The 12,193-nt window shown below is 40.9% G+C and overlaps 2 protein-coding genes across 2 annotated transcripts in view; one reads left to right on the plus strand and one right to left on the minus strand.

Annotated features, from left to right (window-relative positions):
- Nucleotides 1–1,237, plus strand: part of ppfibp1a (PPFIA binding protein 1a) — a 34,562-nt gene extending 33,325 nt beyond the window's left edge. Inside the window, exons 24-25 of the mRNA XM_034674032.1 lie at nucleotides 98–163; nucleotides 247–1,237. Coding sequence (XP_034529923.1) covers nucleotides 98–163; nucleotides 247–339 — 159 coding nt within the window. The 3' untranslated portion in view covers nucleotides 340–1,237. The remainder of the gene's footprint in view (nucleotides 1–97; nucleotides 164–246) is intronic.
- LOC117805343 (NADH-cytochrome b5 reductase 3) lies at nucleotides 420–10,309 on the minus strand. Its single transcript, XM_034674033.1, has 9 exons — nucleotides 10,168–10,309; nucleotides 9,778–9,903; nucleotides 9,604–9,676; nucleotides 7,260–7,366; nucleotides 7,042–7,171; nucleotides 6,839–6,922; nucleotides 3,943–4,028; nucleotides 3,759–3,858; nucleotides 420–2,028 (listed from the first exon to the last, which is right to left on the minus strand). The coding sequence occupies exons 1-9, from the start codon at nucleotides 10,186–10,188 to the stop codon at nucleotides 1,856–1,858; spliced, it is 900 nt and encodes a 299-aa protein (XP_034529924.1). The 5' UTR covers nucleotides 10,189–10,309; the 3' UTR covers nucleotides 420–1,855.
- Between the last annotated feature and the right edge of the window lie 1,884 nt (nucleotides 10,310–12,193).

A 12,193-nucleotide genomic window follows, 5' to 3' on the forward strand; every position in this document is an offset into this window, starting at 1 on the left:
GCAGACGTGTCTTCATCACAACCCCTTCAAAATAAAAGCCTTTTAGATGCGGCTGTTTTTGTTTCATGTGCTTCCTGTTCTTTGTGTGTTTTGTCAGATGGAGGACTCTGAAGGGACCGTGAGACAGATCGGAGCGTTTTCTGAGGGGATCAACAACCTCACGGTGAGACAGGGACCTCTCTGAGGGATTATGTAACACAAGAATGAATGAAAGTCTGAGTCTCTGTGTTCCTCTGTGTGTTTCAGAGCATGCTGAAGGAAGACGAGTTCTTCCACGAGATCTCATCCTGCCCTCCGGAGCTCGACGCAGCCGAACCCAACATCTCCGGCTCGGCTTGACGGATCCAGAAGGTGCCGACACGACTCTGAAGCTGAAACCGTTCAAAGTGTTGTATCATGGAGAAGAACAGCCATAGCCGTTATTTTGACCACGTATATTTATTGAAGCTGCCACAGGTGTAATGCATGAACTGAAGATGCAGGTTTTTAATACATACATGTACCTCCTTCTGCATTTATTTTAGTATCAACCCCTTTGTGTTTTTAAACAATCATCCAGGTATTTCGTGAACTTTAAGGAGCGTAACGTCCTCAGCTGCGGCCAAATTTGAGTTTAATTTGTGGTACGTGAAGATGCTTTAAGATGTGTTAGAGTCAGATCAGAGGGACGCTCACGGCTGCAGGTTTTGTGGTATTTGAGGAGGTTTGTGAGACCTCGTTCTGAGCGGGTATGATTGGATGTTTTTGGATTAATCACCTGAAGCAGATACCACAAAACCTGCACGAGTAGAGCCCAACCTGTTTGACTGAAACAACCAGAGGAAGTGAGACATGAAGGCAAGTCTTTCTTTCCTGAGGCAAGCTGAGAAGATTCCTCTCATGTCTGTGCTTGGAGCTGGAATCAGGAGGTGTTAGCTTAGCATAAACACTTGAAGCAGAGGGAAACAGTTAGCCTAGCTCTCCCTGTAGTGTCTCTTCTGCACAGATTAACCAAATGAGATGTTACTAAGTGAGCTTAAGACGTGCAGCCAGGCTAAGCTTCTCGCTCTACTACGACTCGTCTCTATTCTATGCTAAGCTAATAAACTCCTGGCTTTAGCTCTTCATTTCACAGACGCCAAGCTCTCTATCCTCGCACTCGACCGCCCGAGCGTTTCCAACTCTTTCTCTGAGGAACAGAAACATGCAAACCAAAGTCTTTGTTTTTAAGTGTTTTGTAATAAAAAGGAGGAAATTCTTTTTATTGGTTTGGTTTCAGAAGCACCCCCAGGAGACGTCACATCACAGCTGCAGTCTCACACTTGCACAGTGAGATCTTAGACACAGATTCAGTCATTGGTTTTTATGTTGCATGACAGACGGTCGCACATTACAAACAATCTGTAACATCTGAGACTTACAGACACACACAGGGCAGGACTCAGCAGCAGTAATAGATATGAAAGCAAAGTGGTCACATTATAGTCTGTGCATAAAAAAGCTTTGCATTAAGGCACTCAGAAAACAGCCGGGGGACCTCAACTCCTCTGATCTCGACCCCAGACTGAGGCCTCCAGCGGGACAGCTGCAACATCTTCTGAATCAAACATCCATCAACAACAAACTTTACATCCTCCATCTTCATCCCAAACACCCTCCACCCTCCTCTCTGCTACACCTCCTCCTGACACGAGTTGGTCCTCGCTGTGATTCTGCTGCATGATAAACATCACGGCATAAATAAAGTAGTATACATAGTGCAAACCTCACTGCGACCGTACGAGTGCTTTAATATCTCAGGGTAAATAATAACTGAGCAACCCGATCATCATCCCAAACCTAGACTCTTTGGAGCGGGCGACGTCGACGTGGTCGTTTAGAAGGCGAACCTCTGGCTGCTGGAGTGTCCCACTTTGTCCAGGTTTGGGTTGCAGGCGAACTGGATCATGGGCGGAGGTCCACACATGAGGATGAGGGTGTCGTCGCCGGGGGGAGGAAGGTGTTCTGTCACCATGTCCTCGTTGATGAAGCCTTCACTGTACTCCCAGTCTGAAACAGGAGAGAGGACAGAACACATGTTAGCATAACTTAGAGTTAAAGTGTAGCTCTTCATTCAGCTGTATCTGCAGTTTGAGCACAGAGCGTTAACTTTGAATAAGACACATGATATTAAAACAGACCTTTGCACTCACACACTTCACTCTGCAAGGAGGCAACATTGGTGTCCCAGTGTGTGTTTACAAGTCGAAGCCCGGCTTGTAAACTCTCCACATATACACACACTCAGACGTACACTCAGAAACTTTCTTCCTGACGTAGGATCAGAGACAGAACGACTTCAACCCATTACTACTCCTCTGACCGTTACACACTGAAGACTAGAAGTAGCAGAGGCGTAAACTACTGGCCTTGAAATGTCAACACAAGATATACAAGAGCCTTGTGAGTCAGATTTGAAGGTACATCTGTGAAGCACAGATTTCAATCATTGGGGCCAGTATTGGGATAATGTAGTGCAACACAAAGATCATATGTAAGAGGATTAGGGACACTCAACTAGCTTTTTGGTGAGGGGTCTGATTTCAACTAAAGACATCAGACTTGTATCTCTTTCTTCAGTTCCTATGACATTTTAAAGAGTCAGACCTTTAAAAAATGTGTCCATAGGATGAAATTATATCTGCCTCCACTTGTAATAGCATATTATTTGATGGGTAGGTCTCAACTCAGCTTAATTTATAAAGCACCTTTCATACATCAAAGCCTGCAGCCCAGAGAGCTTCACAAAAGATCAGAGACAGAAAACTACAGAAATGGGTAAAATAATAAAATAAATAATCATAAAAAATACAAAAAACGAATAAATTCAGTAAAATTAATCAAATAAAATCAATACAGTCAAATCAATAAAATAAGTAAGAGTTTGAAGCTAAATAAAAAAATCAATTCAAGTTAAAAAGATCAGATAAATACAAGAAATAGTTTACTAAATGATAATAATAATGCAGCTTTAAGGCCTGAAAATAATGACTCCAGATTAAAAAGGTAAGTCTTAACTTTACCTCTAAAACCAGTTTGATTGTAGAAGTTTCAGTCCATGATTTATCAGGAAAAAGACATAATATATCCTTATATCTGAGGTTTTTCTTAAAGTTAAGGTTTCAGATTATTTTTGTTAAATCTGCTCTAACCTTAAATCTCTCACAGAGACTCTTTGAATGAAACTCTGATCCTCCTACTACATAAAGGAGTTTCACTCTCATCATTCAGAGTGACTGTACTCAACTTCTGCAAAAGAAAAGGTCACATGACTTCACAAACTGAGGCCTCACGTCTTATCAGTCACATGATTATCTGAACCAACAACAACAGAGTTCCTGCAGAGACCACAGAGACTCAGTATCCAACGGAGCATCTCACACTCCTTCCTCTTTAGCTAATACTTAAAAAGATATTGATCCATGACGACCATTATTTTAACATGCAGCAGAGAGTCTGATTGAAGCCTCTTCAATGTGACACGGTGGAAGATTTCAAAGAGCAGTTTAACGTCAAACTGAGTATTTAGAGGTTTTTAATGATTACTCTAAAAACAAGTCGTTAAAGGACTCATTAAAGACAGTTTACTCTCTGTTCTGAGATTCTGCAGACCTCATAAGTCCGTTAATTTAGAGACAACAGAGCTGGTTTATCAATAACTGACATCAACTGCAGCTCTGGATATGAATGCATGAAAATGACGGTGTGTTCTCAGATGAGGTGTAACGTTTTAAACGTACCAGCAGGCGCTCTGTCCACGGTGAACCACAGCTTGAACCGGTCCGGGTGGTTGACCTGGATCTCCTCCAGCTCTGGTCTCAGCAGGATGTCTTTCTCGGTCTGTGACAGAGCAGGAAGAAAGAAGTTTCAGCGCTCTGTGTTTCAGTTTGATCCACATCGTCAGATATAAACACAGAAACTGACCTGGTTAGCGAACAGCAGGTGACACACCGTCTGGTCCTGAGGATCCTTCATCACGGCCGTGATCAGCTGCAGCATGGGAGTGATCCCTGAGGAGGAGGAAACACAGTTTGGTGTTTAAGTGTTCGTATTTTTAGACTTCTTACATCAACATGATGACACTAAAGTACGAGAGTGTTCATGTTTCACTCGGTGTGGGCTGCTGCTCCTTGTGCAAACAGAGTGATTATTATGATGTGACAGACCATCACTTTAATGAATCACACTGAGGTTAGTCTGTTAAATACCTGACTTAAATACTCTCCTGTAAAACCTGCTGTTTCGTAAGACTACTGATGGGGTGTGGTTTTAAGGCCATCAAGGGAAAAAGCAACCAGATCACATACATACACAGCTTGATAAATACCTGCATGCTGATTACAGTTAAAACACACTGACTGAGATACATACCTTCATGCATACCTCTTAACATACAGACCAACCAGCATGCTTACAAACATGCTCGCCTACACGCACTGACACGTAGAGGTGGACTGATCATCAGCCTGGAGGATTCTCTGCATCAGCGTTATATTTTAAAGATGGCTGATAACGTTTACAGAGTAAAGGTGTGTTACTTTAACTCTGCTGCAGGTGTGTCTTTCACTCTGCGTCTGTTTCCTCTCACCTCTCTGTGTCAGTGAGAGATCTGAACACTTGTATGGCATGAAGAGAGATATCAGAAATAGAAACACCTACATATTCATCTGTAGTAATTAATTTACAGCTTAGTTTGTTTTCTTAACACCCCAAATTTAGACAGAGATTTTTATATTCCCTGTGAATGCACATCTTCAAATATCAGTTCTTCAGAGGAGGACAAAGTGCATACATTCATTACTTGAGTCAAAGTATAGATCAGGGTTCCCACTCTTTTCCAGAGATCATTTTCCAGGACATTTTCAGTGATGATCAAGCTGGTATGACAGTCTAAATTGAGTTCCTAATTTAGTTCCTAAATAGTCTAATATGTTCCTCTCAGTGGAAATCTACATTGAAAGACATGCAGTCTATGGCTATCCATGAAATCATCTCTTACATGCTTAAACATTATGGCAAATTAATTATAGAACAATGCAACCACAGATGGAAAGCACTTCACTTTATTAGTGCAACCAAGTAACCATGATGGCCAACTCTCATGTCAGCTTTCTCTTTTCTCAAAAAATATAAAATCAGCTAAGAAAAAAACAAAGAGCCAGCAAAGGAATCTGGACGCTGCCTTACTGAAATAAATAAGTATTAATAATCAGAGGATCAGTGCATAAATTGACCTAAATAGAACTGAATGACAAAAATGGCCACAAATGTTGAATGGGGATGTGTTTTTTTTTAACCTTGTCAGGTTGCATGCAGTCATATTGGAATAAATTTCCAGGACAATCCGTGGTTTTCCAGGACATTTTACTTTTTCTCCCATTTTCCAGGTGTTTTCCTGTACTTGAAAACTGGTCAACTGTTTTCCAGGTTTTGCAGGACACGTGGGAACCCTGATAGATCCTCAGGGTCGAATATTACAAGTGAACATTGCTGAGTCAAATTATGACTTGAGTTGAACTTTAGTATTTCAATATTTTCATGATGCATGAGTGCAGTTATGATGACATTCTGCTGCGTTTTGTTCATTTAGAGACATTATTTCAAATCTGTAAAATCATACAACAGAATAAAACAGCAGCTGAGTTACTCCAAGCTCAGACAGCTTTCTTTAAAATGTTCATCTATGATCAAACTCATGTTTTCCTGCAGAGCTCCGTGAATGTTGTGAATGTTTGTGGTCCGTGATGAAGTTTGTGTGCAGTGAACAGAGGGAGCATTAAAGCGACACGGATCAGTCCTCATTATAAAAACCTCAAACGTGGACTGAAGGAATGATCTCGGTGCTCAGGGAGAGAAACGTAGCAATAGTTACCACAAGTAAATGAAGCGCCTGATCTGAGTGCAGCCTCTCTGTCTGCTCTACGTTCAGTCGTGGAGTAGAAATGTAGAGGATGTTACTCTCCAGCTCTACTTACCAGTCCAGTAAACTACTAATAATCAGGATCGGTATCAGTCAACCCTTAATAAACATGCTAACTATTTACTGACATAAACAAACTGAACACACACAAATAGTAACATGCATTTTCACTAACATGCATGCAAACACGGAGGGCAAAGGCCATCCTTGAAGACCCTCACCACCCTCTGCATGCAGAGTTTAGACTTTTGCAGACAGGGAGGAGGTTCACTGATGCTAGGAGGACCAGATCATTGATGCCATCAGCTGTTTGGCTCTCAAACAAGCTGCAGGGTTGTTACCATCACACAAAGGATCTACACTAAAGACTGTGGGACCTTGTGTCTCATATCTCACTGAAGAAAATGATGTGATCCATGGGAGTTAATTCCACTTCCATACTAACTCACAAACACACAAACAGACGTGCTAATATAAATGCTAACCTTCATATTTAGACGTGCAAACATGCTGCTGACTCTGTGACATAAAGACTAACTCACACTGATGCTCTCATAGTTGCACATCAAGTTAGAGATCTCTTTAAAACTCAAGCTTCATAAGGACTGTGTGTGTGTGTGACTGTGTGTGTGGGTGTGTGAGATCAGATACAGTATGTCTGATGGTAGCAAACAACACGGTGAAGCCCCTCCCACTTAACAGCGTGTGTCACGAAAGAGTAAACAAGCAGCCAGAGAGGGAATTAAATATCTAGCTGATATATTTCTCAAATATGTTCTATATTTAACGGGAGAATAAATCAAAATTCGACCCAGAGCTGAGATAAACACACATTTCAAGAGCGGCCATCTTTGACCCTCTGATGTCATCACAAGGTGAGATAAGGGGAAGTGTCGCTACCTGTCCCTCCGGCGATCATGCCCACATGTTTGGCCGTCTTGGTCTCAGCTGGAGCTTTCTTCTCTGGCTGGATGGCAAACACACCTGAGGAGGAAACATCATCATCATCATCATCATCATCATCATCATCATCAGGAGCTTTAGTCGTATCTCAAACACGACTCAGTTTCTCCTTCTCTATGAGGACTTCATGTGAACCTCACCTTTGCCTTTGTAAACCAGCAGACCGCTGGGTCCTCTGAAGTCGATGGTGTCGTCGATCCTCAGACTCTCCAGGTACTGACTCATCTTCCCGCCTTCAGGGAATTTAGGATGAACGTTTTTAAAGTAAACCTGTTAAAAAGCACCAACAGGAAACAAAGTGAGTTAAACAGATAGAGGGTTTTCAGAAACACAGGGAGCTTCTGTTTGCTGGTTTCACCTTCACCACCAGGTCCACGTAACCTTTGTCATCATCGCTGGAGACGGGAGTGTACGGACGGACGACCAGCTTCCCGTCTACCTTTGCAGACAGATAAATGTGCTGCCCTGGAGAGAGGAACAGAGAAATCACTCTGAGGCTTTCACATGAATCAGAAACTTCTCAGACTTCATCCTGAACCATGTCAGACTCCAGACTTTCAAACGGGATGCATCAGTCGTTTTGTTTCCTCACATATGATCATAAATGTAATATTTGGGGTTTTACAAAACATCTGAAGGCTTCACAATGAGGCGGGAGAAATCATTTCTACAACTCTTCAAACATTTGAAGGCTAAACTATTACTTGAGAAGTTAATAGAAATGATGATGTGTTGTTTTTGACACTTTTGTTTATTTGTTTACATTTGTTTAACCAGGAAATCCTCTGTGAGATTAAAAATGTCTTCTTAATAGAGTGTCTCGTCTTAGAGCAGCCGCTGCATGTTCCAACCAAGTTACATACATACAGTATGATCATAAATTTAATATTTTGGGGTTTTTGGCCAAAAGGATGACACAACAAAACATCTGAAGGCGTCACGTTGAAGCAGGAAGAATCATGACGGGGATTTTTCTACAACTATTTGTACATTTGAAAGGCTAAATGAATATTTGAGTTGTTAAAATGTATTAAAATGTGTTTTTGACACTTTTTTCACCTCTGCTCCAAAATGTGAGTTAATGCACCAAATACTGATGCATGTTTTTGTTTATTTATTGATATTTGTTTAGTCAGGAGAGAATTTATGAGATTAATGTCTTCTAAAAAAAAAGCCTGAGGCATCCTCCTCCAACACCTTCAATCTTCATTTTACAACATCTAATAAAACCCTGATCCTCCTGCAGCTGATCCAAAGCTGCAGGAGTAAAACTGTTCTTCTCCATCCCTCCATGATGACGTCTCTGCATCGTCTGCTCACCTTGCATCTCACCTTCTTATTCCAGTAACGCTGCACTATTATTTACGGGTATAATATGAACACAGTTTGTTTGCACGCCTGATCGAGGTTCCTGATCTATAAATATGTGTTCAGATAATCTCTCTGCACTTAGACCTCTTCATTAGTTTGATTAGGTGTGTTTTTATGACCCGTCACACACCCACTTTAATACTTCAATAAGTCACGTCATGTCAACTCCAGTTTTCTTTGTCAAACAAACACGAAGCCTGATCCTAAACTTTGATCTTAAGAATGACCGTTGAGCTCTGATGCCTGCGAGCTTGTTCAGGCAGACAACTCCAGATGCAACACTTTACTTATCAGACTGTCTCTCTAAGCTGCAGGATTTCACCTCTCTTCATCTCCCTCTATCCCTCTCTCCAACTCGGTCTCAGCAGATGTGTGTCTAACATGAGTCTGGTCCTGCTGGAGGTTTCTGCCTGATAAAGGAAGTTTGTCCTTGCCACTGTAACTTGCTAAATGCTCTGCTAGATCACTAAGCTCCCAGCATACAGGCCTGCTCATCGTACCTAAAGTCTAAAAAATTGGTATGGGAGGTAGAGACTTCAGTTATCAATCCCCTCTCCTTTGGAATCATCTACCAGTCAGGGTCCAGGAGGCAGACACCCTCTCGACTTTTAAGAGTAGGCTTCAAACTTTCCGTCTTGATAAAGCTTATAGTTAGAGCTGGATCAGGCTTGGACCAGCTCTTAGTTATGCTGCTATAGGCTTAGACTGACACACTTGGATCCTGCCTTTCCCTCTCTCCTCTCTCTGCCTGTCTCTTACTTTAACTCTCCCTGACTCATTAAAGTCACTAACCATAGACCTTTCTGGAGTCCCTGAGCTCCCTTGTCTCGTAGGTTCCTGCTGCTGTGGACGTGCCAGACTCCAGCGGCAACAGCTACTACTCTCTCTCTCTTCATCTCCCTCTCTCCAACACGGTCTCAGCAGATGTGTGTCTAACATGAGTCTGGTCCTGCTGGAGGTTTCTGCCTCTTGAAGGAAGTTGCAACTAGTACCATCTGCTTCACCTCTCTCTCTCTCTCTCTCTCTCTCTCTCTCTCTCTCTCTCTCTCTCTCTCTCTCTCTCTCTCTCTCTCTCTCTCTCTCTCTCCCTCCCTCCCTCCCTCCCCAACACGGCCTCAGCAGATGTGTGTCTAACATGAGTCTGGTCCTGCTGGAGGTTTCTGCCTGTTAAAGGAAGTTTGTCCTTGCCACTGTAACTTGCTAAATGCTGCAAAGTGCTCTGCTCATGGTGGATTAAGATGAGATCAGACTGAGTCCTGTCTGTAAGATGGGACTGGATCTTCTCATGTCTTGATGTTGGGTATAAGAGATTGTATGTGCAGCATACTGACCTATGGGGAGACCCAGGACGTGTTCAGGTGAGGGCAGGGCGAAGCGGAATTTCCTCGTGTCATGGCTGACAATCTGATCATGCAACAAACACAGAAGAGAGTCAGGACTGAGACAGAGCTGATAAAGCATGCAGACATGGTCCTTAAACATGGACCTGTTGGATCCTGTGTCACCTCTTTGTCCAGCAGCCGCAGAGCATACTTGATGCTGGGGTCCTCTAAGGTGATGGCAGGTCTCCTCTTCCTGAATAAGAGTCTGAAGATGAGGTTGAGGATGCTGTCAAAGCCTCCTCTGATCAGCTGTGGGGTGAAGCAGCAGGAGGTGTTAACATTAGCAGCATGTAGCTCTCTGCAGCCCCTCTGCAGGGCGTAGTCTGTCTAAAGTTATTTTGTTAATCCACGACAGAAGAAGTGAGTCATGCTCGTTCCTGTGGGGAGGCCTGAGAGATCCCAACTCCACTCACGAGGAGGACTCAGTGCACGGTGAGGTTAGCAGGAGCTAACGCACAGGGATTAAAGGTTATAAAATAAGACCTGCATGTTGTTTTATAAAGATATACTCACACCGACGATGTAGGAGAGCATGTTCAGTCAGGTCAGCAGACTGTGAGTTCGCCAGAGAGCAGAGAGCAGAGCAGAGGAGTTTACAGCGCTGTGACGGCGGAGAGCTGTCAGGGACAAATCAAGCTAGCAAGGGGAGGTATCAACATCCGGTCAGGCCCTTCAAAATAAGAGTGTATTTCCGCTAAATTAGCCTTAAAAAAAAAAAGAAAAACATTAAATACAGAAATACAGGGTTTGATTCGTTAATAATCCAACTGTATTTTTGTTTTCACATTTTTTTACAAGTAGCAAAATGTCCTTATAGTATTTAGTCATTCACTGATCAAATATGAATGCTACAAACAGGGCATTGACGTCTTTTGAAAACAGGAAGTAAAGGAAAGTAAAGGGAAATATCACTGAAATAATATTAATAACACATTATAGTAAAAGAATCAAAAAGCAAGAGACTTTATATTTTCACTTTGTAATTTTCCATGACTTTAGTGGCCTTAATTTAAGTCAGAAAAAAAATAAATCTAAAAACTTGGATTTTATTTCCGTATTTGCGAGAATGATGTTCGATAAAAGTATGTATTTTTATTTATTTTTTTAATCTTTAGATATTTAATATTTTTCTATATTTAATCTCTTCTTGTAAACTATTCAGTTTAAGCTAGTCAGCGACATCCGGGATACTTTGTTAAATAAACTAACTTGACGAAGCTTAGAATCTTACGTCACTTCCGCATTCTAGGTTTTCACAACAAACCTTCCAAACACCCTGACATGGATCCTAGCAACAACATAAAGAGAGTAATAGGATACTCTTTTTAGGATTGACATCTTAGCTTCTGAAGTGTGTACTTATATATTGACATGAGATTTTTTTTCTTATCCTTTTCTTTTTATTTATTTATTATGGTATGTGTAATTATTTGAGCACATGTCTGTAGTGTTTGTAAATGTATTATCATAAAATGTTCATTAAAAAAAAACTCTCAAACGGTCGAATCATGTTGAATCCATCGATATTAAAAATCCTTACCGTTACAATTGTATTGGTTTCTTGAACAGAAGTGATCATAACCATAGATTTTGTATTCGATTTGATATATAAACAGTCCATAATGTTAGGTCTTTACCTCAGAAATGCAAATCAATAAAGAAACAAGCTTGAGCTCATTAGTGTGGGCAATGGCAGCATGGAATTTAGCCAGCCAGGAAACAAGCTGTGTTATGTTAAGATAATAAAATGAATTAATCCACTTTAATGGGAAAAATCAGCTTTTTATTCCAAGATATTAAGAAAAATTAGATGAAATATAGAGAAAACACCTGATATTAACTCACTATCACAGAAAAAACACCTTGAACTTTAACGTATAGTTTCATGTCCACTAAAGGCCTGTTTCATTTTGCTTCTTTTATTTTTACTCTTTATTTTATATCTAGTTTTTAAAGCCGGATATCTGTTCTGCACAGCCACTAGTGTGTCTGTAATTGTAGCTGTGACTCTTAAATATTTAATGTATTAAACATTGTTTTATTTAATCTAAGAAACCAAAGGTGTGCAGCTAAATTTGGGGGGAATGTATTTAAGATTATGTAAATTAAGACCATAACATTTCCATCAGCCTTCATGAGTCTGAAACTTTAATATTTCACATTTCAGAAGGTAGATTAAACCGTTGAGAAAAGCTAAAGGCATGATAGTATCAAATATCACCTTAACTGATGACATGTTTGGCTATTATTTGTATGTATGTATTTTCTACATAGCTTATTTTGTCGTCTGTACATACTTTTGTTATCATTATTTTCATTGTATTTCTTTTTCTATCTTATTCATTACTCTCTTCTATTAATATTACTTGATATTCTTACTTATTGTGTATAGGAGCAACTTTAATGACTGAATTTCCCCCGGGATAAATAAAGTATGTCTGATTCTGATTAAACCCCCCTAAGAGCCTCATTTCATGTTGGAAGTGAGGCTGACATGTGGACAGTGCTTCCATCCACAGACGTGACTCCATATATTTAA

This window comes from Notolabrus celidotus, chromosome 21 (assembly GCF_009762535.1).
Source record: "Notolabrus celidotus isolate fNotCel1 chromosome 21, fNotCel1.pri, whole genome shotgun sequence".
NCBI classification, from domain to species: domain Eukaryota; kingdom Metazoa; phylum Chordata; class Actinopteri; order Labriformes; family Labridae; genus Notolabrus; species Notolabrus celidotus.

Excerpts from the sequence above, each read along its gene's own strand:
- LOC117805343 (XM_034674033.1), bottom strand. The coding sequence starts at position 10,188 with ATGCTCTCCTACATCGTCGGT. Across the intron at positions 7,367-9,603 it reads CGTCCTGGGTCTCCCCATAG|GGCAGCACATTTATCTGTCT; the intron begins GTCAGTATGCTG and ends TCCTCTCTCCAG. Across the intron at positions 2,029-3,758 it reads CGTGGACAGAGCGCCTGCTG|ACTGGGAGTACAGTGAAGGC; the intron begins GTACGTTTAAAA and ends CTCCTGTTTCAG.